We start from the raw sequence: 25,316 nt of genomic DNA, 5'->3' as shown, positions 1-25,316 counted from the left end.
AGAGATACTTTACACGAGGAGTTTTTTGGGACTTTATGTCTGTATGTTGAACTTCCTTCGCACCGTGCGTAGCCAACCGTGCTCATCAGAGGTGCGAGGGAAGAACAAACTAAACGTGAATCTACGTGATGTACGTGACATCAATCGTACGTGTCAGTCCACCTCGCCTGAGGATGCCGTTCATCAGACGGACAGTCACATCTCATCCACAGTGTCCACCCATCACACTGTAGGTTCCAACAACCCACTCACTCACCCACTCACCCACTCACTCACCCACTCACCCACTCACTCACCCACCTACCCACTCACCCACTCACTCACTGAACCACCCACTCACTCACCCACTCACCCACCCACTCACCCACCTACCCACTCACCCACTCACTCAAGCACCACGCTGCAGGTCCGAACAACCCACCCACTCATCCTTCCACTCACCCACTCACTCACCCACTCACTTTCCCACTCACTTTCCCACTCACCCACCCACTAACCTACTCACTAACTCACCCACTCGCTTACGCACCACACTGCAGGTCCCAACAAGTCTCGTTGTGCTTCTTCTCACGCACTGCTCTACTTTGGAATTCCCTCAAACCATCATCGTCTCTTTTCCCCAGTTACTATAACAACCATGCTCATTTCAATAAACGCATTTGACTCTGTATCTATGGCAACCGCAACAGTGCTACACGCTGCCGGCCACTCAGCAACCCGGGCAGTGACTTTGTCGCTGAGCACACCGCGTAAAAGTCAAGGCAGAAGTGTACTTTGTTAATGAGCGCTCGACGCTGCTGCCCAAGCGTAGCGACGGCGGTGGATGCCCACGTGGTCTCGCTCACCCCGTCGGTGAGACGTCGTGGGGCGGCTTGGCAAGCGCCTCACCTCGCGTGGTTGCACGCGAGGTGAGGCGCCCGGCTTGCGTTGGCGACTTGCCGAATGATTTTTTTCCGCAATAACTCTATTCTATTTACAGTGATGCAACGGGAACTTTATCCTTGTTCTGTAAAGTTGGTGAAACGCTAACAAACATTGGCCTGCCCTTGTTAAAAATTGTTTAGTGGATTTCTAGCTGTGAGCCAACACCAGTGTGAGTGGGGGTGGTGGTCTTGTTGTTGAAGCTGAACATCTGCAGATGAATGCACTATTTCTGAGCCACCTATCACTCCAACAAACGTTTCCACTTGAGCAGCCTATTCTCAAAAATCATGGGAAATGGCAGCAGCTTGGGGAGACCTTCATCCAGCAGTGGATTAACCATGGCTGACGATGAAGACGATCATGCACTCTCTTGTCTTTGTAACAGGCAAAACAGTGGCTCTCAAGGCACAACCGCGTATCTAATGTAACATTCTAGAATCCAACGCTGAAGTGAAAGTTAAACCAACGGACTCGAAGTGAGCCCTGCGGTGGGAGAGAATCCCGCCAGAGTCACCGACAGTCGCGTGGCCGCGAGCACGACAGCCGGCGCATCGTTCTCGACGCCGCGTCGGCGACGTTTTAATTTGCTGCGTGAATGCAGCTGCGACCGCGGGGAACGCCGGGTGGGCTGATCCTCCCGCGTGCGCGAGAGGCCTCGTGCGGGAGAGGCCTCGTGCGTGATGTGATGGAGCCAACGTGACGGGTTTGACACGGCGGTGGGAACGGCACGGCCACAACTGCCCCGCACGGTCTCCTGCTGCGTTTGGCGTGAATTCGGGGGAGAGGCGCTCACCAACGCACACCGGCACCCTCTAGGGCCCGATCGTCCAGCGATGGGCCGACAGGAAGAGATTGTGTAATATAAATATATATATATATATCTGAGCTACCCGTCTCTCTGTTGCTGGATGAAGGTCTCCTGAAACGGTGTCTTTATGTAAAAAACGCAGTTAGCTCCTGCACTTGAGCTAAGCTCAGTACATTTTCGGGGGGGGGGGGCATTTAATCATTATTACTTTTTATTTTTTTATAGAAATATGCAACAAAGTCGTAGCCACAAATATTCCCATAACACTCCTGACTGACAATCACCACACTTAACCTCAACAATGTGAAAGTTTGTTTGGATGTCGGTTAATTGACTCCGAGCGGATTTAATGTCAATGGTCCCCATGGAAGCTCGCGAGAGATTGACAAGGCTCTCACCTTTCCATAGCGAGTGGCGTAGGAGCCGGTGAGCAGGGAGTGGAACACGATGATGGTCTCGTCCAAGTCCCAGACGAACACTCGCTGCGGACGGCGACACGACAGGGAGGGATGCTCAGTCGGAGGGAAGACAACCCCCCATCTTCAACAACTGCCCCCGTGTCACTCTAACAACGAGTTGCTATTGTTCGGTGAACGGGGTCATTCGCTGCTTTGTTACAACATAAGCTGGAGGAGCAACTAAACCATACGAGCGACGTAAAAATAGTGATGCGGTTGACGTGGGGTGGCGAACAGTAGAGAGGATCAGGCGACCCTGAATCGTGACAATTCGTGATGTCGCCGTGGAAGCTGCCACGCCGCACGCTACCGCCACAGACAGAAAACCGGCATGCAAGCTCCACGCATTAACCAGCCAATCCAGACACGGTGCACCGGCCACATCTGCGCAAATGAGCCGAGTTGACGATGGAGGGCATTTGACAAGGGTCATCAAAATGTGGAAGAAATGGAAGAAAATGGGGGAGGCCTCTGCCCAGCAGTGGGACCTTGCCGGCTGACAACAACAACGGAACGCGATACCCCCGCTCATACGGCAGCAGAAGAGGCCACGGCAGCTTGGATCCCCGTGGCTGCGCCAGGCCCCACGAGGCCCCACGAGGCCCCACGAGGCCCAGCGTGGACCCACGAAGCCCGACGAGGTCACGGCATGGCGGCTCGCTGCCGCGGCGAGGCGTGCAGCCGTACCTCCAGGTCGTTCCCCGGCGGGGGGGAGGGGTTGCTCTTGCGGTTCCGGCTGCGGGACTTGGTCTCGGAGCCGCGCCGCGCCCGCTCGTCCAGCTCCTTGACGGGCGTGCTTGGGCAGGTGCCCGCGCCAAAGTCCCCTGCGGAGGGCAACGCACGCGGACCGCGAGCGTGGGCGCTGTCGCCGTGGCGACGTCGTAGTGGCACGCATCGAGCGCACGCGGCGGACTGCAGACACCCTCCGAGATGTTGGTAGGAGTTTAACAGGAATACTTAAAACGCAATATCGAGTAATGATGTTTCCAAATATCCCAATAAATTTTCGTGGAATGACCCTTTTATATAGCAGCTGGTGGTGTGCGGTGATGGTAGATGTAGTTGGGGTGGTGGCGGTAGCGGTGGTGGCGGTAGCGGTGGTGGTGATCGTTGTGGTGATGATTGTGGTGGCGGTAGTAGTGGCCGTGGCGGTGACGGTGGTGGAGGCGACCGGCACCTGCTTGCGTGGCAGGCAGAGGTGGCGGTGGCGGCTCCTGCAGCTGGTAGGTGGTGCTGGAGGCGGTTGGCGACGAGCAGCCCGACACGCTGGCCGCCGTCACGTACGAGCCGTACGCCGCCGTCGCCGGGTAGTACGCCGCGTACTGGCCCTGGTTGAAGCTCGCGTACGCCGAGAAGTCCTGCGAGCGCGGGGGTCGACAACGTAGAGAGGGGACAGTTCACGGAGGAGGTGGACAACGCAGAAGTCGAATAACAAGTCACAGAGGAGGTGCACAACCGCAAAATGGACGGCGCTCGGTGGGGAAGCGTGAAGTCTCGCATGAGGCTGTGCTTCTGGAAGAGGAACCCCATCATTGCGGACAGCGATCGCCAACGCGCTCGCTCTTCCTCTCCCTCTAAACTTCTGAAAATTAAAACCGCGTGGTTTTTTTTCATTAATCTCAACCAGAACGTTACAGATGTGTGGCACGCAGCTAAGTGAACGTCAAATAGCCAGCAATGCGAAACATTGCGATTGGCTCCAAAATTATGTTCCGTGTGTTTAGTTTCAGCGAGCGAGCCGCAATCTGCGCGTGTTTCTGGCGTCGAGTGCTGTGGGGGTCTTGTTTTTCCGTGAGGCTTGCAAACAAAATCTCCCAATGACCCCTTTCACTCACCCAGTCCCTCGAGTAGAGGCCGCAGCTCATTCTGACTCGCCGTGGTTCAATTATCACCCAATACTCCCCCAGTCACCCTGAGCCTCTGCTTGTTTCCTGTTCGCTAGACCTTTTGATTAGAAAAACATCCACTGCCAAGCACTCCTGTCAAAGCCCTCCTGCTTTCCTTTGCCGATCTTATTTTCATGAATGCGTGACCGTGCGTGAAAGCACACACAAACACACGTGTCAATTAAAGGGTGCATTAGAAGCTGCCTGCGGCTACAGAGCGGGCGAGATCTAAGAGGCGGAGAGGTGCGAAAATTATCAAGCGTACGCCTTTGTCGAAGGGCGTGGCATTATTATAAAACACACAAGGTCAGGTTAGTGTTGCATTTTAGGATTAGGAAAAGACAAAGGTAAATATTTACAGATTATAATTATTTGAGCTTCCATTCGCTGCGATAATAAAGCATGCTGACCAGCTGCATTGGATGATGCTCTCAGGGGAAGAGGACGACCACTGAGTGGATGTCAAACATCAACCCCCAGGGGCAGGGTCACGGCGCTAGCGAGGGGCAGGGTCACGGCGCTAGCGAGGGGCAGGGTCACGGCGCGAGCGAGGGTCACGGCCCTAGCGAGGGGCAGGGTCATGGCGCTGGCGAGGGGCAGGGTCACGGCACTAGCGAGGGTCAGGGTCATGGCGCTGGCGAGGGGCAGGGTCACGGCGCTGGCGAGGGGCAGGGTCACGGCGCGAGCGAGGGTCACGGCCCTAGCGAGGGGCAGGGTCATGGCGCTGGCGAGGGGCAGGGTCACGGCGCGAGCGAGGGTCACGGCCCTAGCGAGGGGCAGGGTCATGGCGCTGGCGAGGGGCAGGGTCACGGCACTAGCGAGGGTCAGGGTCATGGCGCTGGCGAGGGGCAGGGTCACGGCGCTGGCGAGGGGCAGGGTCACGGCGCGAGCGAGGGTCACGGCCCTAGCGAGGGGCAGGGTCATGGCGCTGGCGAGGGGCAGGGTCACGGCGCGAGCGAGGGTCACGGCCCTAGCGAGGGGCAGGGTCATGGCGCTGGCGAGGGGCAGGGTCACGGCGCTAGCGAGGGTCAGGGTCATGGCGCTGGCGAGGGGCAGGGTCACGGCACTAGCGAGGGGCAGGGTCACGGCGCTGGCGAGGGGCAGGGTCACGGCGCGAGCGAGGGTCACGGCGCTAGCGAGGGGCAGGGTCACGGCGCTAGCGAAGGGCAGGGTCACGGCGCTGGCAAGGGGCAGGGTCACGGCGCTAGCGAGGGCCGTGCCGCGGGGTACCTGCTGCGAGGCGCTGGTGAAGCCAGACGAGCTGCCCCCCGAGTTGGAGCTGGCGTAGATTCCCGCGGCCGACGAGAAGCCACCGCCTGGCAGCAAAACACCAGCGCACAGCCACCGCCATGGTCACACGGTGCGACGGACAATCGCCCTCACGACGTCTCGCGCAGTGCGCGATGGGTAACGAATGTTAGATTATACTCGTGTGTGATGTCGGTGGGATGCTGAGAGGTGGCGTCAGATTGCGGAGGCCTTCATCCAGCGGTGGAATGACCACAGCTGCTGATGATGAAGATGATGGTGACGTTATACAGGGGTCAAGCATACTGCCGCCAAGTTTACAGTGGATGAGGTCAAATCGTACAGAGAAAACAGAGTTTACCTACAATCACATCAATAAAACAACAATCCTGATCTTGTGAGCTTGCAGGAAGAAGACAAGATAGTAACTGGTGATGAATAATTATTTTAAAAGCCATGAATGCTGTGAAACAATATACCCACATTGCAATGGGGGGATCCATCATGGATAAGTGAAAACACGGAAAAGCAGAGTTTGCATCGACAATCCATGATACAAACTCCTCACACACAATCTTGTGGAGTAGACGATACATTAATTGAGCTATGCCTCTTGTCCATAACCTAAGCGCAGAGCAGGACAGTGTTTCCATTTTTTGGTTAACTGCCGATTTTGCGAGTTGTAGCACGTGGGCCAAATTACAGATACCGGGATGAATCAAGAACCCAGAGTCCTAGACGCTGGAGCTGCGCGTGCGAAGAGTTTCGCTGTCCTCTGGGGATTGCAGCTACAGGGTGTCGGGGCCTGTGCCGCGATTGTCTGGCTGGGGAGAGCGAGCGAGCGAGCGTGCGAGTGTCTGCAGCGCGGGGCCCTTGTCTACTGTGGCTTGATGCTCTCAGCACATTGAGATGGCTCTGCAACAAAGCGTCGGGCACACACACATGCACACACGCATGCACACACGCATGCACGGGCACACACACATGCACACACACATGCACACACACACGAGCTAAACTCATCATCGGCGAGAGAGATGACGTCTTTCTATCGCAAGTAAGGAAAAAGAAAGTATCATAAATTCAATTTGCGAGCCGTGCTAACAAAAGACTTTGTCGAGACTTATGTTGTATCCTTTACATATGTCAGTCCACCGCATCGCCCCCTTCATGTAAGTCGACTTTGCCCAACGGCGACTGGTAATCGTTAAGGCAATCTGCTCTAACCTGGCTCTTTGTGAGCAACTGCTGAGGAACAGGGTTAGCATAAAACAAAAGACTGGTGATTGATGACAGAGACGTTGCAACTTTACTAACTTTACCAAGTTGAAAATGTGTGTGGTGTTTTCAACGTTATCCCAGTGGTGAATGCCATGTGGTAGAAGGTCAATGATATATCACAACATATTTTAGCCACAGGAAAGGAGACATACCTTTCCACAATAAAAAAAAAATACATACATACATTTACCTTCAATATATAACATCATGACACTGTGGTTGTAACATTAACGGTGTTGGAGTCGACGCCAGCCGTGTCGCAGTTTGTCTACGGCTCTGTGTTGACGCTGGCGCTACGGCGGCGGCGGCGGCGGCGGCCTCTGTTCCTGTGAACCGCACTCAGCGATTCCTGCACTCATGTTGAGGACTGGGTCACTGCAGGTCACAACACTCACTCACACACACTCACCCACCCACCCACCCACTCACCCACCCACTCACCCACCCACCCACCCACTCACCCACCCACCCACCCACTCACCCACCCACTCACTCACCCACCCACTCACCCACTCACCCACCCACCCACCCACCCACCCACCCACTCACCCACCCACCCACTCACTCACCCACCCACCCACCCACTCCCACCCACTCACCCACCCACTCACACACCATACACCACCCACCACCCACCCACCCACTCACCCACCCACCCACCCACCCACTCACCCACCCACACTCACCCACCCACTCACCCACCCACTCACCCACCTACACCCACCCACCCACCCACCCACCCACTCACTCACCCACCCACCCACTCACTCACCCACCCACCCCCCACTCACCCACCACTCACTCACCCACCCACCCACCACCCACCCACCCACTCACCCACCCACTCACACACTCATACACCACCCACCCACCCACTCACCCACCCACTCACCCACCACCACCCACTCACCCACCCACTCACCCACCCACCCACCCCACTCACCCACCCACTCACCCACTCACCCACACTCACCCCCCACCCACCCACTCACCCACCCACCCACCCACTCACCCACCCACTCACTCACCCACCCACCCCTCACCCACCCACTCACCCACCCACTCACACACTCACCCACCCACCCACCCACTCACCCACCCACTCACCCACCCCACCCACCCACTCACCCACTCACCCACCCACTCACCCACTCACCCACCCACTCACCCACCCCACCCACCCACTCACCAACCCACACACCCACTCCACCCACCCACTCACTCACCCACCCACCCACCCACCCACCCACTCACCCACCCACTCACACACTCATACACCCACCCACCCACCACTCACCACCCACTCACCCACCCACCCACCCACTCACCCACCCACTCCTCACCCACCCACCACTCACCCCCCACTCACTCACCCACCCACCACCCACCCACCCACCCACTCACCACCCACTCACACACTCATACACACCCACCCACCCACTCACCCACCCACTCACCCACCCACTCACTCACCCACCCACCCACCCACCCACCACCCACCCACCTCACTCACCCACCCACCACCACCCACCAACCCACTCACTCATACACTCACCCAACAAACTCACCCACTCACACACACACCCACCCACCCACCCACTCACCCACCCACTCACACACTCATACCTCACCCACAAACTCACTCACTCACACACACTCACCCACCCACCCACCCACTCACCCACCCACTCACACCCACACCCACCCACTCACCACCCACTCACACTCATACACTCACCCAAACTCACCACTCACCCCACACCACCCACTCACCCACTCACCCACCCACTCACCCACCACCCACTCACCCACACACTCACCCCCACCCACCACTCATGCATCACTCACCCACACCCACTCCCCACCCACTCCACCACCCACCCACCCACTCACCCACACACTCACCCACCCACTCGCCCACCCACCACTCACCCACTCACCCACACTCACCCACCCACTCACACATGCACACTCACCCACACACCCCTCACCCACCCACTCACCTACCCACTCACACACCCACCCACTCACCCACCCCCCGCTCACCACCCACTCACCTACCCACTCACACACCCACCCACTCACCCACCCACCCATCCACCCACCCACTCACCCATACACTCACCCACCCACCCACTCACACATGCATGCACTCACCCACACACCCACTCCCCCACCCACTCCACCCACCCACCCACTCACCCACTCACCCACCCACTCACCCACACACACATGCATGCACTCACCCACACACCCACTCACCCACCCACTCACCTACCCACTCACCCACACTCACCCACCCACTCACACATGCATGCACTTACCCACACACTCACCCACTCACTCACCCACACACTCACCCACCCACACACTCACCCACCCACACACTCACCCACCCACTCACCCACCCACTCACCCACCCACTCACCCACACACTGACCACACTCGAGATCACAACATGTATCTATCTGCTTCTTCCCTCACACTGCCCAACTGTAGCATCCCCCCTCTTCCCATCATCGTCTTTCTTCTCATGTCCTTACTTCCTTGTCCACTTCAAGAAGTTGCATCAACTCGTATCTGTTACAACCCTACGAGTGCTGTTTCGATTTAAAGCTTTCGTGACTGCAGGGATTCATCTTCTTGGTTCTTTCGTGACTTTACCTACGAGTGCTGTTTGTTGCTTGATGCTTGGGATTTTGGTTTTGTTGGTCTGGGCAATGCGACCACAATTTTACTTTTTTTTTTTACAAAAATCATTGTACAAAGCAGCCTGGCTATTTTTCGTCAAATTGCAGGGAGATTGTTCTGTCATTCACTTCTGCTGCCATAAGCGCACATAATGCGAAAGGCATGTTTTGCTGGGTGCGCGGCAAATCTGGAATATTACAGCCTTGCGGTGTGTCAAGACACAGGTTTGATTTTTCATGCACCGCAAAGATGTGGTGTCAGGAATGATCCCAGGGATTCGGGAGCACAGGCAGCGATATAGCATGACGGAAACAAATGGAGGTCATGTAAACGGGATTTTATAATGAGAAGTGACACCATTCCGCAAAGCACCAAGTGTGTTTCCACATGGCGCTGCTCCGTGCATTCTGTTCCCGGATCCGTAACGGGTAACGGCTGTGAGCTAAAACAAAGTTACAATCGGAATTCCCACTTTCTGAGCGGATGACGACTATTTTTTAGCAACTCTGCATCCTGCGTTACAGATACGACAGATTTTCACATATATGCGATCGCATAAATTATTTTAGTGCGATGTATAAACCGAGCCGTTCGCAGAAGTTTACAGTGCCAAACAACTGCCTGTGTGCAAGCGCCTGTGCCGTGTGAACAACAACAGCGCAGACACACATGGCAACAGCGGGTCGGGATGCTTGCTAGGCGCCTTATCCGGTCAGGTGACTCGGCGCTAGAACCGGCGGCTCGCAATGGGAAGGCTGCGAGTTCTACATCCTGGTTCGGGGTTGACGCAGCCTATCAACCCTCCGGGGTCGATAAAATACATCCTGCTTCGTGGGGAAGTCAACAGCGGCTGTTCTATGGATAGACTCGCCCCCACCGTAGGAATGAGGAATTTCCACCACTGGCTCAGGGCTGTAAACAGGAGATAAACATTGCTCCTTTGAGCAGCAAATAAATTTTACTTTTTGACAAACTAAAGCCGGACCTTAAACAGTCTAAACTAAAATAAAACTCCAACTGCGCCACTGGCCCCACTCTCCGCCACTTGCTCGCAGCTCTCCCGCGCGCACGTAAACACGTACACACATTTCGATTTAAAGCTTTCGTGACTGCAGGGATTCATCTTCTTGGTTCTTTCGGTAAAGTCACGTAGTAGGGAAGTAATAAAATAATAAAAATTATTTTATTATGTTTATTTTTATTATTTTATTACTTCCCTACTACGTGACTTTACCGAAAGAACCACGAAGACGTACACACATACACGCGTGTACACGTGTATGTGTGTACACGTGTATGTGTGCACGCGTGTACGTGTTCACGTGTTTACGTGCACACATACACGTGTACACGCGTGTACGTGTTCACGTGTGCATTAACCGCCAAAGGTCATCCAAGTGCAGACACAGACCGGACATTAAAGTTAACGAGTCTTTCGGGTGATCTGGCCATCACGGTGATTGTCGGGAATGCGATGAGGGTTCAATTATAGGGCCATTACCCAGCAGGGACAGATTACTGCCCTGACTGTCATGGCTGTTGGCAGAAATAAATAAAAAATAAGAACCGCAGGGTCATCCAGCAGTGACAGCGCTAAGGCGAAAATAAGCAGCGCTATATTTTAAAAACGTGCGTTATAGGTGCCTCTAGTGTCGGCAGGGCCACGACCATTTACTGAACAATGCTTTTGATAATTTCAAGCTATCGGTTTAGCAGAGGGTGATCGGCGGAGCGGGGAGGGGGGGGGGTGCGGTTTGACCATACTTCACCAGGTTAGTAAAGGGAAGACATCGTGTCTCACCTCTCGCCAAGTGCCTGCCTAGCGTGGGTCCCCGCTTGGGCTTAGCCACTGAGCTCACGCCTCTCTGCCCGCTCAGTCAGCCGTGAGAGGTGGTGGCATCTTGGGGAGGCCTTAATACAGCAGCGGATTGACCATGGTTGCTGCTGCTGCTGATGATAAGTTTCTCCTCCCCATACTTTTTGTCCATCCTTTTCGTTGACCGTGAATCTAACGATGTTTAATGTGTGGCGTTTCCCACCGATTTTGTTGACATTTGGCCCTGGTATTGCACGTAGCTTTGGGGATTTGTTTTATTTAAGGTGCTATGAGTTGCCAAGGCATTTAAGCGCCCAATAAACACACAAAGATGAATTTCGCAAACGCATTCCATTTCAGGACCCTTCTCAGTCTTGCCATTTGGTGAGGGTTTTCTGGACTATTGATATGATATGTAAACGTGAGCATTTCTTGAATAATATTTCTTACAATTTCCAAGAGGCAATCATATCAGTATAAAGTTACATATTAAAAAGAAAAGTAAGGTACAGCATTGGCAGTGGTGTATAAGCACAATTAATAAAAATACAAAATATTTGTCAACAGCACAGCTCAAAATTTGTAATAATATTATATACTGCAGGTGACGTTTCAGGCAATAGGCCTTCTCCAGGGCCATTGCCCGGATGTCACGTATTATATATGTTTAGGGCAGCTGTTGGTGACAAATGTGTAGAGTTTGTAATCCAGGTAAATAATAATGGATAAGGCAATGCCACCTTCCACATTTCCTCAATATTAAAATCGGTGGCAACAGCTTTAGAATAAACAACTCAAATCGTAGGTGCTTTGCTTCACTGCCATATTCATCTGAAGAGACTTCACTCGGTTCCCCGGCATTACATCCACTGCGCTGGCTCACGATGGTCTCAACACTTCCCAAGTAAAGTGGGCTGCAGCTGCCAGAGACAAATGCCGTGTTGTGTACACACACACACAGAACCGTGTTTATGGCCGGCGTTTTATAGCCTCAGCCAGGCACAAAGATGCGTGTTTACAGGAAAGCTCCTCGAGGTACAATGTTCTACAGTAGCACAAACAGTAAACAGTGAGAGGTAAATACACACGCGGTGCACAAAGGGTGACAATTCACCTCGATGGAGTCTGGAGATAATAGCAGAGTGCTTGGAATAATGAGAATGCGTTGCACGTTTGACAATGCCATTGTTTAAGGGCTAGTCTTGGTGTCAAACGTCATGCAGCACTTGTTTACAGCACATAGTCCCCTACTGTACTCGTATACGTTGAATGCTAATTCAGAAAATGGTATATTAATTTAACATGTACCCTAAGCTATTACGAACACTCGTTATGGCAGCAACAAGATGTGCATGTATACATAACAGTATACTTGCGCAGTGTGCCATGTACCGTGCAACACAGACACGGTGATGAATATTTTGTTAACTAGGACCTCAATGAGTGAGTCACACCACCTGCAAATATGGACTCGTTACAAGATTCAATTAGATATCAATGAAGCTGCCAAATGCTTGAGTTAAGGTGTGTAGACACAATCATTGCCATCATCGTCATCATCATATTTCAAAAGCAATTAGGGGATCTCATGAAGGTTGCCCAAACAACGCGACCCGCAGCCAGGGTGGGCAAGCCGAGAGAAGGTGACGCGCAGTGGTGGCCCGTGCCGGTGGCGGCGGCATGCGGAACATACCGAGGCCCTCACCTTGCATCTGGTAGGGGTACGCGGACTGTGCCGTTTGCGAGGTGCCGAAGCTGGAGCCATACGAGGAGAGGTGCCCCGTCTGCACGGGCGACTGCGCCTGACTCAGGCCGCTCTCCGTCTTGATGCCGTACCGCAGGGCTCCTGCCTCACGGCAAACACGGGCAACGCCGTCTCCGTCACCTCCACATCGATTCGCTCACGCCGGAGACTTCACGCACTTGATGTGTCGCTGGCGAGACGAGAAGCGCGATTGGTATTCCCGCAAAACGACCGACACCGCCTCGGCCAAGACGGCCTTGTCTCCCCGATACCGCAGGTCCAGCTGCGGTGTGGACGGCCTCCGCTGTACGTGGTTATGCGCAGAGCCGCTTCGACGCAGGATTTTAGGAATATCGCCTCTCTCCAGGTTTGCGCAAGTGTTTCATTCACAGTGCGCTTCTGCCCCACGCTTTATTGCCGCACTAAAACCTTCACTTTAAACAAACAGTCCAGCTTTAGCGGTTGCAAGATGTAAAATACTAGCAGCAGAAAAAAGGGAAATCTACTTAAGCTTCTACAAAAAGCTTTCCAAGTATGCTGCGGTTGTCTGTGTGCCTATAAATCTGTATTAAACCGAGGAAAAGCAGCACCGAAACAAAATTACCCATCGGACATGTGGCTTTATCGGCAAAACACATTAAATAAAAATTCTATTTGAGGTTTAAATGCACAAAGAGGCCTATTGAAAGCAATTCCCAACACATCAGGAGCTTGAGAACATTTGCTCTGGAAAAGGCAAAAGCCATTACGTGGCTAATGGACCGGGCTTCGCTGTTTGATCTACGATAGCGGCAGTGCTGTGCGCCCGAGTTTAGGCACCACCAACCGCCAAGCACTTTGCACTTACAAAGGGCTGCCCGACGGTACTGGTTACTGTCGCGAGCGTCGCCGCCGCCCGGCCACGCGCTCACTCGCAGGACCGCTACATTACTTTTTTTTTCCTTCCTTCTGTCTGCAGTGAAGCTTTTCCACGGCTGGAAAACCGCATGCCGTTTCTGCACAATAGCCATGGACAGAAGTAATTGTTGCGCGCACATTTTACACGGCCAAATGTGACGCAGTATCAAAGGCGTGCAAATACAGAGCCACAATTAAATTACGGGCTAGAAGCATACCAACACCACCTACACCTCCACCCCTACCACCACTACCACCTCTACCACCTCCACCAGCTCTATCACCACCACTACCACCAAAGACAAAGATCCCCCGTATAGCCTTAACAGAATGTTGGGGCAGGTGCTGTTTGCGAGCACCCGTGAAGTCTGGCACGGCACACGAGGAGGTTGGGTGGCCTGCACCACGCCCAGCCACATTTGTCTCCGTAGTAGCAATATTTACACACGACTCGTTTGAGGCTGAGTCGACCTAGGGGAGGCCCAGGACCGCATCAGATAATCGTCACTGGTGTTGGCAGCCAGGTTCGTAGCGCAGCGCGCTAACCGCTACACAACCAATCCCCACTAATACAATACCACCACCATCTGCGTCACTAATACCACCTTCTAAGAGGAGGAGGGTGGAGCGGTGGTGCAGTGGTTAGCTCACCGCTATTTGAGCGTGGTGACAACCCAGTTCAATTCCCGGCCACGCCTAACATGGGTGGCGAGTGATATCCAAACCAGTCACTGGCACCCTGCTTCAGCACACCACACTGACCTTAAGAATGTGGAATTTCCACATCTGGCTCTGAATCAGAATCTTTATTTATTCTGGAGAAATCCGATGAGCTATGACGCTCTTTTTCACAGCTCTCCAGTACGGGCGGCCCTGAGCCTTACACAGCCAGGTGCTGTGACACAATTTGACCTCGAACTTTCAAGCCTCAAGATCCAAAACAATCCATGTATCCCATGGCTGTGGATGGCAGCGTTTTCAATCAATGCATGAAGCCAGCTGAGATGCCTGGATCAGGAACATAGACATTGCCAAAGCAAACGATACATAAGCTGAAAAGTGCACAAGGCAGCACTGAGAGACGCAGGCACGGGATTGCACCGAGAGACAAGAGAAGGGAACATGTGAATCCGGGAACACAAAGCAGACACATCGTACTGACAATAGAAGTAAACTAGCCTGGGCAGGACACGGCACGGCAAGAGGGGACGGCGGATGAGACTGGTGACAAAGTGGCAGCCAAAGGAGAGAACGTGTCCAAGCGGACGATCACCGCGGACACGGATCAACGAGACCAGTTCGCGCGTGCAGGAGCGAGATGAGACCAGTTCACGTGCAAGAGCGAGATGAACGGGCGGCATCACTGAACCGCGAGTGGTGTGGACGGTGTCGGGAGGCCTTCATCCAGCGGTGAATAGATCACGCCTCACGACGACGACGATGATGGCGACGAAGATGGCGGACTACGAAGACGACGCTGTGGGCACATTTTGATTGACAGCTCGACGAAGGTACCCTGCGTGTCGCCAAGCTTGCCGCGCGGAGGCTCACCGTAGTCGGAGACGCCATAGTGCGCGGGCTGCGCGTAGCCCGCGTAGGCGCCCGCTTGCTGCATGCCCGCCGAGTACTGCGCCGCACCTGGGTACGCCGCCATGGCCTGGGCCGGTGGGGCCGACAGGATGTGAGGGTACGACCTGCAAGCACGGGGGGCACGCACAGAGAGAGAGAGGCTGCTGCTGCTGCTGCTGCGTCGCCATCGCTGTGTTTGTGTACTTGGGATAGCACGTGTTTGCGCGACTCGCCCGCGGTGTGTGTGTGTTCAAAGTGAACCCCTAACCATGTGTGTGCGTGTGTGTGCGTGTGTGTGGGGAGCGGTGGTGCAGTGGATTTTTGCGCACTCTGCTTCGTTTCAAGTCACCTGGGTTCGAATCCCAGCTGTGGATAACACGAGTGACAGGTGCTATTTAAACCTGTCCTGGGCCTCCCCTAGGCTGACTCGGTCTTGGACGAATACTCGGTGCAGGGTACAAACACCAGCACTGTGGTGTGGCACTGGGAGTGGTGCTGGTCACAGAACTCACTCACTTGCCGAACTGGTTTCAAGAGGCACTCACTAACAGTACTTGCCTTTACAGATTGTAAGACTAAGCAGGGGATCTTGCCTCATCATGTGTCCACATGTGTATGTCCACATGTGTGCGTGCGTCCATGTGTCCCTACGTGTGCGTATCCGCATGTGTGCACGTCTGTCTGTGTACGTGTGCGTGTATGTCCGTCTCAGTCAGTCGACCCATGGCACCTGGGTATGCCCCGTGACCTCTTGCCAGCGGGCGATCGACACTTCATGTGGCCTTAACGTAGCCTTGCACAAGCGCCGTAGCTGCCACTTAGTAGCGAATGGCGGTTATTGTTGTTGTATGTCCATGTGCGTGCACATATCCGCGTGTCTGCGTGCGCTTGCTGGAGGTTGATGAGTGGGGTGACAGGTGAACCCTAGTGTGGGGAGGGAGGCGGATGTCAGTGCCGGGTGAAGTATGTAAACAACAACAACAAAGCCCCCTGTCTAGCAAAACCATTGCCTTCCTCGCCACACACTACGTAAGATGCCGTCGCTCTCACAGTGCATTACAACTGAAGTCAAAATCAAAGCCAGATTAAAACACGTAACACGACTGCCAACTTTGAGAGCTTGCATCAGCAGTAGCGTCCAAGTACAAACTGAACAAATGGCAAGCGTGGTTTGCTTCTGTTTAAACGATGACGATCTCTTTAGATTCGATTACTGTTTTCCGTTTTTTTCCACCTTACGATCGAATTCCTTCTTTAGAACTCCATTTCATAAAGCGACTGACTGAACGTCACCCCCGGGTGTTGAGCAATCCACGGCACCGCGAGTAGCTCGACGCGCAGCGTCCGTGCCTCCTGGGTGGGTGCACCGAGTGGAGTGGTCGGTTGTGTGAGGAACAGATCGCACTTCACCACAGGACTGAATTAGCTAACACTTACATTAATAAGGCACACGAAGGCGCATAGCTGACAGAGAGGGTCCTTGCCCGTAGACATCTAGCAGGTCACCAGCATTAGTTTAAGTCAACCTGACCCTGCTGATGAGACAATGACGGTCAAAATCGGTCCAGAATTTGCATGTATTGAACCAATGCTGGTGAGATGTTGTGCTCCTGGAAGCCGTGAAGGTGATTGGATGTGTTCAACACACATGCTGTGTATTTATGTGATGAGACAAGTATGGTAAGGGGCATATTGGATGCTTCTGTCGTTTAGAAACAGAGTAAACAAACTTCCAACTGCATGATTCTCCTAAAAAAGACTCAATAATGATTTCCGAAATAAGTGGCTATTATGCATCGTATTATTAAAACGTGACGAAAACGATCAAACAGTTAGGTCACCACTGTGACAACGTTGATGATTATCGTGCAAGACAGTGCACGATAAGCTAAGGTGCGCTACCGTCAGACGACTGAGGCCATTTACAATCAAATTCTAAAGCTTATATTTTTCAGTCAAAACTTAAAAAAGAAAACACACCCACAGACGCTACGGAGCGTGAGTTGGCATCTCGACGGCAAGCACCCGTGGCACATGAACGTGGCACATGAACGTAGCACACGAACGCTCCGCCTCGGCGCATTCAGGCAGCTGCCGGCTACAGCGCCATTTATATTATTTCAGGGGAAACTCGCGAGGATAATTGCGAAGCAAAAATACCACGCGATGTCCAAATGTGGCTCCAATATAAACACGCGGTACATTAGGGCTTTGTGTGGCCCACAAAAACGTGCCGCCGCTAATGTTTGTCGTGCAAGTCGGAGTGACATTTGGCGGCACGTTAGTGCCTCTGCTAAGCACGACGGTGTCACGAGCCATCCGCTGGCGAGCGCTGTACGCCAACGGAGTAGTGCGTGCTCGTGCACGTGTGTGTTTTTTTTGCTAAGGCACTTGTTTTAATATACCCAACTAGGATGCGAGGAGTGTGTGCGTCTTTGTGTGTGTGTTCGTGCGGAGAGCGATGGCGCAGCGGTTAATGCCCTCCGCTACGAACGCGGCAACCCGAGTTCGATTCCCACTCAAGGCCAACACCTGTGACTATGATCTGAACCCATCCTGGTCCTGACCTCGGTTGACTCAGCCTCAAATGAGCACCTGGTGGGATGTGTAGACACCGCCACTGGGGAGACAGCGGTGGCTGGACGTAGTGCTGGCCAACCACCCCCTTGTGTGCAGACCAGCCTTCATAGGTACTCACTAATTTAGATTCTGATGATAATAGCACTTACCCCAAGAGTTTGTTCAAGGCTATATGGGGAATCTTTATCTTGTCCTTGTCTTGTGAGCGGAGTGGTAGTGCCATGGTTATCAGTGTGTGTGTGGCATCTGCTGCCTGAGGCAGCTTGCCCGTGTCTCACTTGGAGGGGTAGAGCTGGGGCGAGTACTGCAGGGACGCCACTGGGCTGTAACTTCCACCGGTTATCGCTGGACAGAAGGAAAAAGAAAAAGATATTTCATTTTTTTAAACGTCAAATGTACAGAAATATTTAAAAATTCTCAACTCGAGCTAGACCAGATTTCAAACGCTCAAATTCCTCAATTTTTGAGTTGTAGCAGCTGAACTGCCATTGTTTTTTGTTTTCCTTTCGGGGGAGAATTGAACCAAACCTCTAGTGTGGAGGCAAACTAAACGTCGCGGGGAAGTGATGAGAGACACGGCACAAGCGCGCGCAGCGCAGAGGCCTGCCACTGCCAAACTTGTTCCGTGCACCACGTGCACAGAATAACAGCTCAACAAGAGGAATAAAACAACAATAAAACCAAGTACAAACGCATGTAAATAGTTTTCATTGAAAAAGAATTACGAAACAATGAAATTATTTTAGCGTGTAAAATGAATGTGACGTTAAAATGATATTCTGCTTATTTATACTTCATCCAGCAACGGATTGACAAAGGGCAGTGCACGTACGTGATGAGCAAAGCCATTGTGCGGTGTGCCTCGAAGAGCCTGGCTACGGCAGGAGGAGTGCAGTGCTGAGATCATTCATATCGGCCCGCATGGCACGCAGCCGACAAAAGCAACAACTCGTCAGCTCGGCTGCCACTCGTGACGCTGCAGGCCGAGAAATCCACCACTCCACACGCACAGCACCCCCGCCACCGTGGCCCAAGCCGTGTGTGCAGGTTCTCATCCAGCAGTGGACTGACTAAAGTGTGTGTTCGTGCACAAACTGGTAGGAACGACAACCACCACCGATCCGTCCTTCCACGTCAAAGTTGGCACGTGGACTAAACCGGCGGCGAATGAAAATGAGGGCCTGAAAAACGAATGTTTAGCTCGCTCATCCTTTCTTTGTCACTATATACGACTCTGGCCTGCTAATTTACACAACTTGAATTCCGGACAAAGCATGATTACGAATATTTATTAATATACGAAGATTGCCGATACCTAATTATTGTGACATTGTTCAGAGCAAACTCCCAAATATTGATCTGCATCATCTTGTTACAAAACACACAAGATGTCGCGTGCATCGAGGCATCTTAAAGTTTTCCGCTTCGGGTAAAACACATATTTGCAGGTGGTTTTTAATTTTAACAATGCAACAGGACACCGCTTGCAAATACTGCTGTTTAAATACAATTTAATCCCTACGTGTTAACGTGGCCGCGAAACCCAAGAACAAGAGGCCAGGCGCCATCCAGACAGCCACTTTTGACGTCACTATTTTCAGGAATTGCCAATGGCGTTTGCGCCCGAGCAGCGCGCTGTTATTGCACGAGGCAGCTGAGAACACGCCGCAACGTACGGCTTCTACGGATATGAGAATAAGAAAGTTCTATTTTTCTACGGTGTGAGAGCAGGCGTCCTGACGAAATAACACAATAATCCACCGGCTTTGGCAGAAGACCAGTCTTTCTTTCTTCTAAAAAAAATTCTAAAGATCTAAAGGTTTGGGGGTTTTTTTTCTGTTGGATTCTCTGGCTGTTTCACAGCTACAAAATCCACAGAAGTGCACCCCGATGTTTTCAGGGGGTGTTTGGAAGACACGAAGGGCCCTCCCATCCGTGAAGCTGTGGGCTGCCTTCAACGCGGAGCTTTGAGCAGCTTGTTAGAGATTGCCCCCGCTTTCGGGAGGGGTAATCGGTGGCACATACTCCAACATGCGCCCTCAGGGGAAAAGGATCAGCCCCCTTAATCCTTTTAGGCTACCGTCAACGGCAGATGTCCCGGCACACTTAACTGCTCGCCTCGCGCATCTTTTCGCGGTTTAGCGGCCACGCCGTTCGGGAAAAAATATCCCATTAGACGCCGCTGCCTAAATCGCCACGTTTTTCTTTGACAGCCTTAGACACGCTGCTCCGATACTGGGAAGGACAGAGGCGTTTTAAAGTAATTCACTAAACCGTGGATCGTATTGTCCCAAGTTATATTTTTAGCATAGTGGGCTGAAAGTTGTCTAAATGTAACATGCGCTTTTAACTGTCCCACTAATTGTATCCTGTATTCATGTTTTGTGGTAAGACACCTACTCAGCTTATAAAAACTTTAAAAAACCAAAAAGACCAAAATTATAGAGCGTGCTATTGCAATACCAGCCATAGCTTTGTTCATAGCTCACTGACAATGAGGGATGCCAGGTTTTTTTTTTTTTAAATGTGTCAGAGGGGAGCCGAAATTAGAGGACACATTTTGGGAAAAGTAGTTTTTTTTCATGTGACTCAAATTTCACAACAGCTTAAAAAAGACAGAAAGACAACATCGCCCAGCCTGGCAGCCCTGCTCACAAGTGCCGAGAGCCGCCACAGCTCCACTGCTCCTGCCGTGTGATTCCCCCACGTGACGTGTGGCGAAAAGAAGTTCAACCAACGTGCGTACGTAAGTTCACCTCCACCCTCGCTCGGAGACCTGCTCAGGTCACACGAGTCAAAACCAGGGGCGGAAATGATTCTTACGCTCACTAAAACAAGGAACAAATCGTGTGTGTAAAAATAAAAAAATTTCATTCGTATATATGTTATAAATCAATTAGTTCCTGTGACCGCTGCAGTCACTAGAGATGCTACAATGGGCCACGATGTTTAAAAAAATATATAGTCTTGAATTGCATCACCACCCTGAATGATGACACTTGATAAAATCGTGGGGGGGGGGGGGGGAGGGGTTTTTCTTGGGTCGGCTACCACAGATCAATGTCCAACTCACTGGAGCACCTAACGCACTGACTGGCATTGCTGCACGTCACCGATAAAGTCAAAGAACAATTAATTCTAGATTTGAAGCTTTCGTGACTGCAAGTATTCATATTCTTAGGTTTTTTCGGTAAAAGTAAAATAAAAATTATTTTACTTTTATTAATTTTGATCTTTTACCTACGTGACTTTACCGAAAAAACCTAAGAATATCAAAGAACAATTCTCACAACCACATTTAGTATTGAGATACGACGTTTCGCTTAAAACTACGCAAAAATCATGAGGAGAAGATCCAGGAAGACAGAATTAATATCCAGAAAGTCAGACTAACCACGTCACCTGACCTGGTTACTCGAGAACTGACGATTCTTTGTAGAACCGAATGGAAGTTGAAGTTGCTGGCGACGACAGAGAAACGTCTCCCACAAAGCAGTGTGCTCGCACCGTGACCATTCACATCCACACCAACGATCAGTCAATTCATACGGAGACCGGACATTTCATATATGCGAACCACTTTTGTGTGACAGCCCAACGCAAGGACTTTCGCCCTGTCAAAATAACCCTGACGGCATGTTTAACAAACCTAACAACCTCGACTACCAGGAAAAACATTCACGAGCCAACCCAATGAAGACCCAAGTGTGTGCCTTCTATCTACAGAATAGAACACCTGGCCCAATGATAGAATCCTGCCTCGCTGCCACACTCAATCCATCCAGCGCACTGGCAGCCTCAAGCCAACAAGTGTAGACAGAACGGTGGCCAGACCCAAATCACCTGCTCGACCTGCTGCCAGCAGACTCAATTCATATATCTGCTGCCAGCCGACCTTCTGGTTTCACGCGGGTTTGGCTCAGCAGCTCCAGGGTAAGGATGCTCCAACACGCCTCGGCCCAGCGGAGCTGCCACGTCCGCCGCACAGCCCCGTCTTGGGCCCACGCGACGCACCGCGGTGATCAGCGGCACACAATGGCGACGTACAATGTCTCTGCAGGTGCGCCCACTGCATTGTTTTATTTTTCTTTGTATTTTTGATCCGCTCATCTTACGGGGAGCAAAGACGGTCACGGCAAAAAGTGTGTGGGTAAGGAAGAGGGAAACACTGCAAGAGAGCTGACGTAATGTTTACGTCCGTCACTTGGCTCCAGGTGACCCTGCCGGCACGGCTCACCCGATACGGGCGGCCCGCTAAGTGCTCCGTCGCCGAGCGTGCCGTCAGCATCGCCCGTTGCCGGCGACTGACGCGGCTGACGCGGTCCGCGTCGCCGATGCCAGCGCGGAGAATGCAGAGCGCCGGCGCGGCCGTCGGTGGAGGCTCGCTCAAAAACGGTGGCGGGCCGGCCTTGCCTATTTTACGCCGCTACGGCGATTGCACAAAGGCGCTGACGTGAAGTGCGTTCTGCACGGAGGGTGTGAAACCGAGGTCGAGCAAGAATACAAGCCGGTCACGGAGTCTGCCGATGGGCCCCATCGGAAGTAAATGAATGGTCCGTAGCACAAAAGAGGGACTTGTATTTTTGTTCGTCACCCTTTCATATTTCACCATCCATTGCGTCGCCAGTTGGAACCAACGAGTACCATTCAACTGTTGGTGGGAAAATAAAATCTCGTGAATAAACGCTCGGACCTGTTTACTAATTTATTTGAGCATAACATTCATTTTTTGCCGCACTTTGCAATTTACGTTGAAGGATGAGTCACAGACAGTTTATCAGTAAGAGAAAAGATTACTGTGCAAACAGCAAAGTCAGTGTGTGTTATCCAGAACACAAGCCGGCTTCAAGCACCTGGCAATTTTAAATGTTCCCAGTCTCGCAAGTGACTGCACTCGCATACACACATACACACTTCATACACACTTACATACACACTTACATACACAACATACATACACACTTACATACACTTACATACACACTTACATACACAACATACATACACAACATGCATACATACACACTTACATACACAACATACATACACACTTACATACACAACACACATACATACTTGCATACACAACACACATACATACTTACATACACAACACACATACACAACATGCATACACATATACACATATACACACTTACATACACAACATACATACACAACATACACACTTACATACACATATACACACTTACATACACAACATACATACACAACATACACACACATATACACACTTACATAACATAAACACACTTAAGTGAAAAGAGAAACGCGCGTCCTTTCATTGCACCCCGGCGACGCCGAGGCGCGAGCGAGCGAGCGAGCGAGGTGGGGGGGATGCCGACCGTGAAAGAAGGGAAACGGACGCCTTCTTTTTTTCTTCTCCGTCGCGCTGTTTCTGCTCGATGGTTTTCACATTCCGTCTTAACCCGTGACCCCCGGAGCAAAGGGGGGGACGCTAGGGAGGAGCGGCACTCGGGTCGAGAGAGAAGTCTCTCACGACCTGGCAGGGACAAGGAGCGTAAATCTGTCCCGTCGCAACGGCACGCAATCATTCTGGAGTCTTTCGCGGACGCACATAAAACCAAGCGGAGGCCCAACTCTTTCCGCTTCGCCAGTGGTTTCACCGGCCCAGTGGCTGCAGATCAAACCGCGGCACGCGCGCAAGCACATGCACGAGCACGCACGCGAGCACACGCGAGCACGCGCGCAAGCACGCGCCCACCGTGGGTGCACACGCACCACATATACAGATACGCAGCGAGTAACGTCGATGGACGATCCGCTCAAGTTCGAATCGGCTCTAATCCACACAAAAGATAAGAGACCTGGGACTCGCAACAACTCTGTCGATTAGTACCGTAGTGCCAAGTCCTTTCATTTCACAAAACTCCAGCACAGAATGTTTACACACCATGCGTGGAGGCTCGGGACCAGGAGTAGTTTAGAACACTTGGGAATTATCCAAGCGAACCTGGACGATGCACACCACGATGATAACTGGCGTGTAAGCCTGCCTTGCGCTTACTCTAGAATCCAGTCGAGATTGATGAAGCTCAAAGTGAGTACTCGGTGTGGTCACCATCACCACCACCACCCTGTACATACCGTGTACTCGCCTAAACAGCTGCTCAACAGCAGCACAAGTTACTGAAGCCTATTCAACAGCGAATGTGAATCTGCTGCTGGGTGATGGCCTCCTACACCAAGTCGGTCATGGGAGTTGTTCGATCATAATTCACCAAACTAATTAGTTCGGGTTGAAGGCTTTGTGTATCCGAGATTTGTGGTATAGAAGTCAAGCGTGAAACGATGCATTAATTCATCTATGGGAGCCGACCCCAATGCTCACAACACGTCCCCTATACCGTAAGAAGCGCCTCTTATATTTCACATGCAAAATTGTTTCCTCTTAGGGCAGCGTTATCGACAAATGTGTCGAGTTTGTATTATTTGCGCCCGTGCGTCACTGCTAATGCAGCATCACAAATAACCTGTGGCGTCTCAGGACGCGGCAAGTAGCAATGCAGGCGACGGGGGCTGTGAACCTTCTCTACGCGGACGGCAGAGGCCGGTTCCGCCTCGTCAGCGGCATGGCGAGCCACCCGGGCCTTCCCGGCGACCGCGCGACCTTGAACAGCGCGCACGAAGCTCCCAGAAGCGCCGTGCGTGCGTGAAGCGGCCAGCCCTGCGAGTGGCCCCGGGGCAGCAGGTGCTCACGGCACGTGACGTGTGCCGCCCGGCGATCGCTCCGACTAAGACCAACACGGCACGCTCGCCACTCACGGCACGGTCGCCGCTCACGGCACGCTGGCCGCTCACGGCACGCTCGCCGCTCACGGCCAGTGGACGGACGCGGCGGTGGCGGAGGAGGATGGGAAGTAGCAGGATGGCGACGACGACGACGCCGGCGCCCTATAACTCTGGGACGACGCTGGAGGGATATCGCTGCCGTGCTACTGGAGCTGTGGCCGCCTACATTGGATCATTTTATCCCAGAAAATGCATAGAGGATGATGAGCTGGGTAAAAACACCTTTATTTTTGTATGAGAAAAATAAGAATAGGATGTATCCTTCCTGGTAATAAAACAGGTCTTAAGATGTGCAAACAGTAAATAGAAACCATTTTCAAGGAATCAAGTCTGCATGATCCACACGTACTTGTGTGTAAAAGGTTTCTATTTGGTGTTTGAACATCTTAACACCTGTTTTATTGCCAAAAAGGGTAAAACATATTCTTTTTTTTCATACTTTGATACTGGCAAAAAGGTCCCATTTTGTACCGTTATTTTCTATGCAGAAAAACAAATATGGGAAGCAGACATTATTTATTTGGTTAATATTGAATGATTACTTTGTGTTAAGTAAAACATCGCAACTGTTCCAAGTATA

At 52.2% G+C, this 25,316-nt stretch overlaps 1 protein-coding gene across 6 annotated transcripts in view; it reads right to left on the bottom strand.

Annotated features, from left to right (window-relative positions):
- LOC133347438 (eyes absent homolog 1-like) overlaps window positions 1–25,316 on the bottom strand; it is a 97,001-nt gene that overhangs the window by 32,949 nt on the left and 38,736 nt on the right. For 5 of the 6 annotated variants that reach the window (XM_061559683.1, XM_061559682.1, XM_061559687.1 and 2 more), the window contains 7 exons: window positions 18,181–18,247; window positions 15,305–15,447; window positions 12,818–12,958; window positions 5,307–5,392; window positions 3,368–3,548; window positions 2,878–3,014; window positions 2,131–2,214 (listed from right to left, as the gene is read on the bottom strand). In XM_061559683.1, the coding sequence (XP_061415667.1) occupies window positions 2,131–2,214; window positions 2,878–3,014; window positions 3,368–3,548; window positions 5,307–5,392; window positions 12,818–12,958; window positions 15,305–15,447; window positions 18,181–18,247 (839 nt within the window). Of the gene's footprint in view, window positions 1–2,130; window positions 2,215–2,877; window positions 3,015–3,367; window positions 3,549–5,306; window positions 5,393–12,805; window positions 12,959–15,304; window positions 15,448–18,180; window positions 18,248–25,316 lie in introns of all 6 variants that reach the window. The other variant, XM_061559686.1, reaches the window with a different exon arrangement.

This window comes from Lethenteron reissneri, chromosome 26 (assembly GCF_015708825.2).
Source record: "Lethenteron reissneri isolate LAM-NWPU_2019-01 chromosome 26, ASM1570882v1, whole genome shotgun sequence".
NCBI lineage: Eukaryota > Metazoa > Chordata > Hyperoartia > Petromyzontiformes > Petromyzontidae > Lethenteron > Lethenteron reissneri.
The sequence above is the reverse complement of the archived record's forward strand: the minus strand, read 5'-3'. Positions and strand labels throughout refer to the sequence as shown.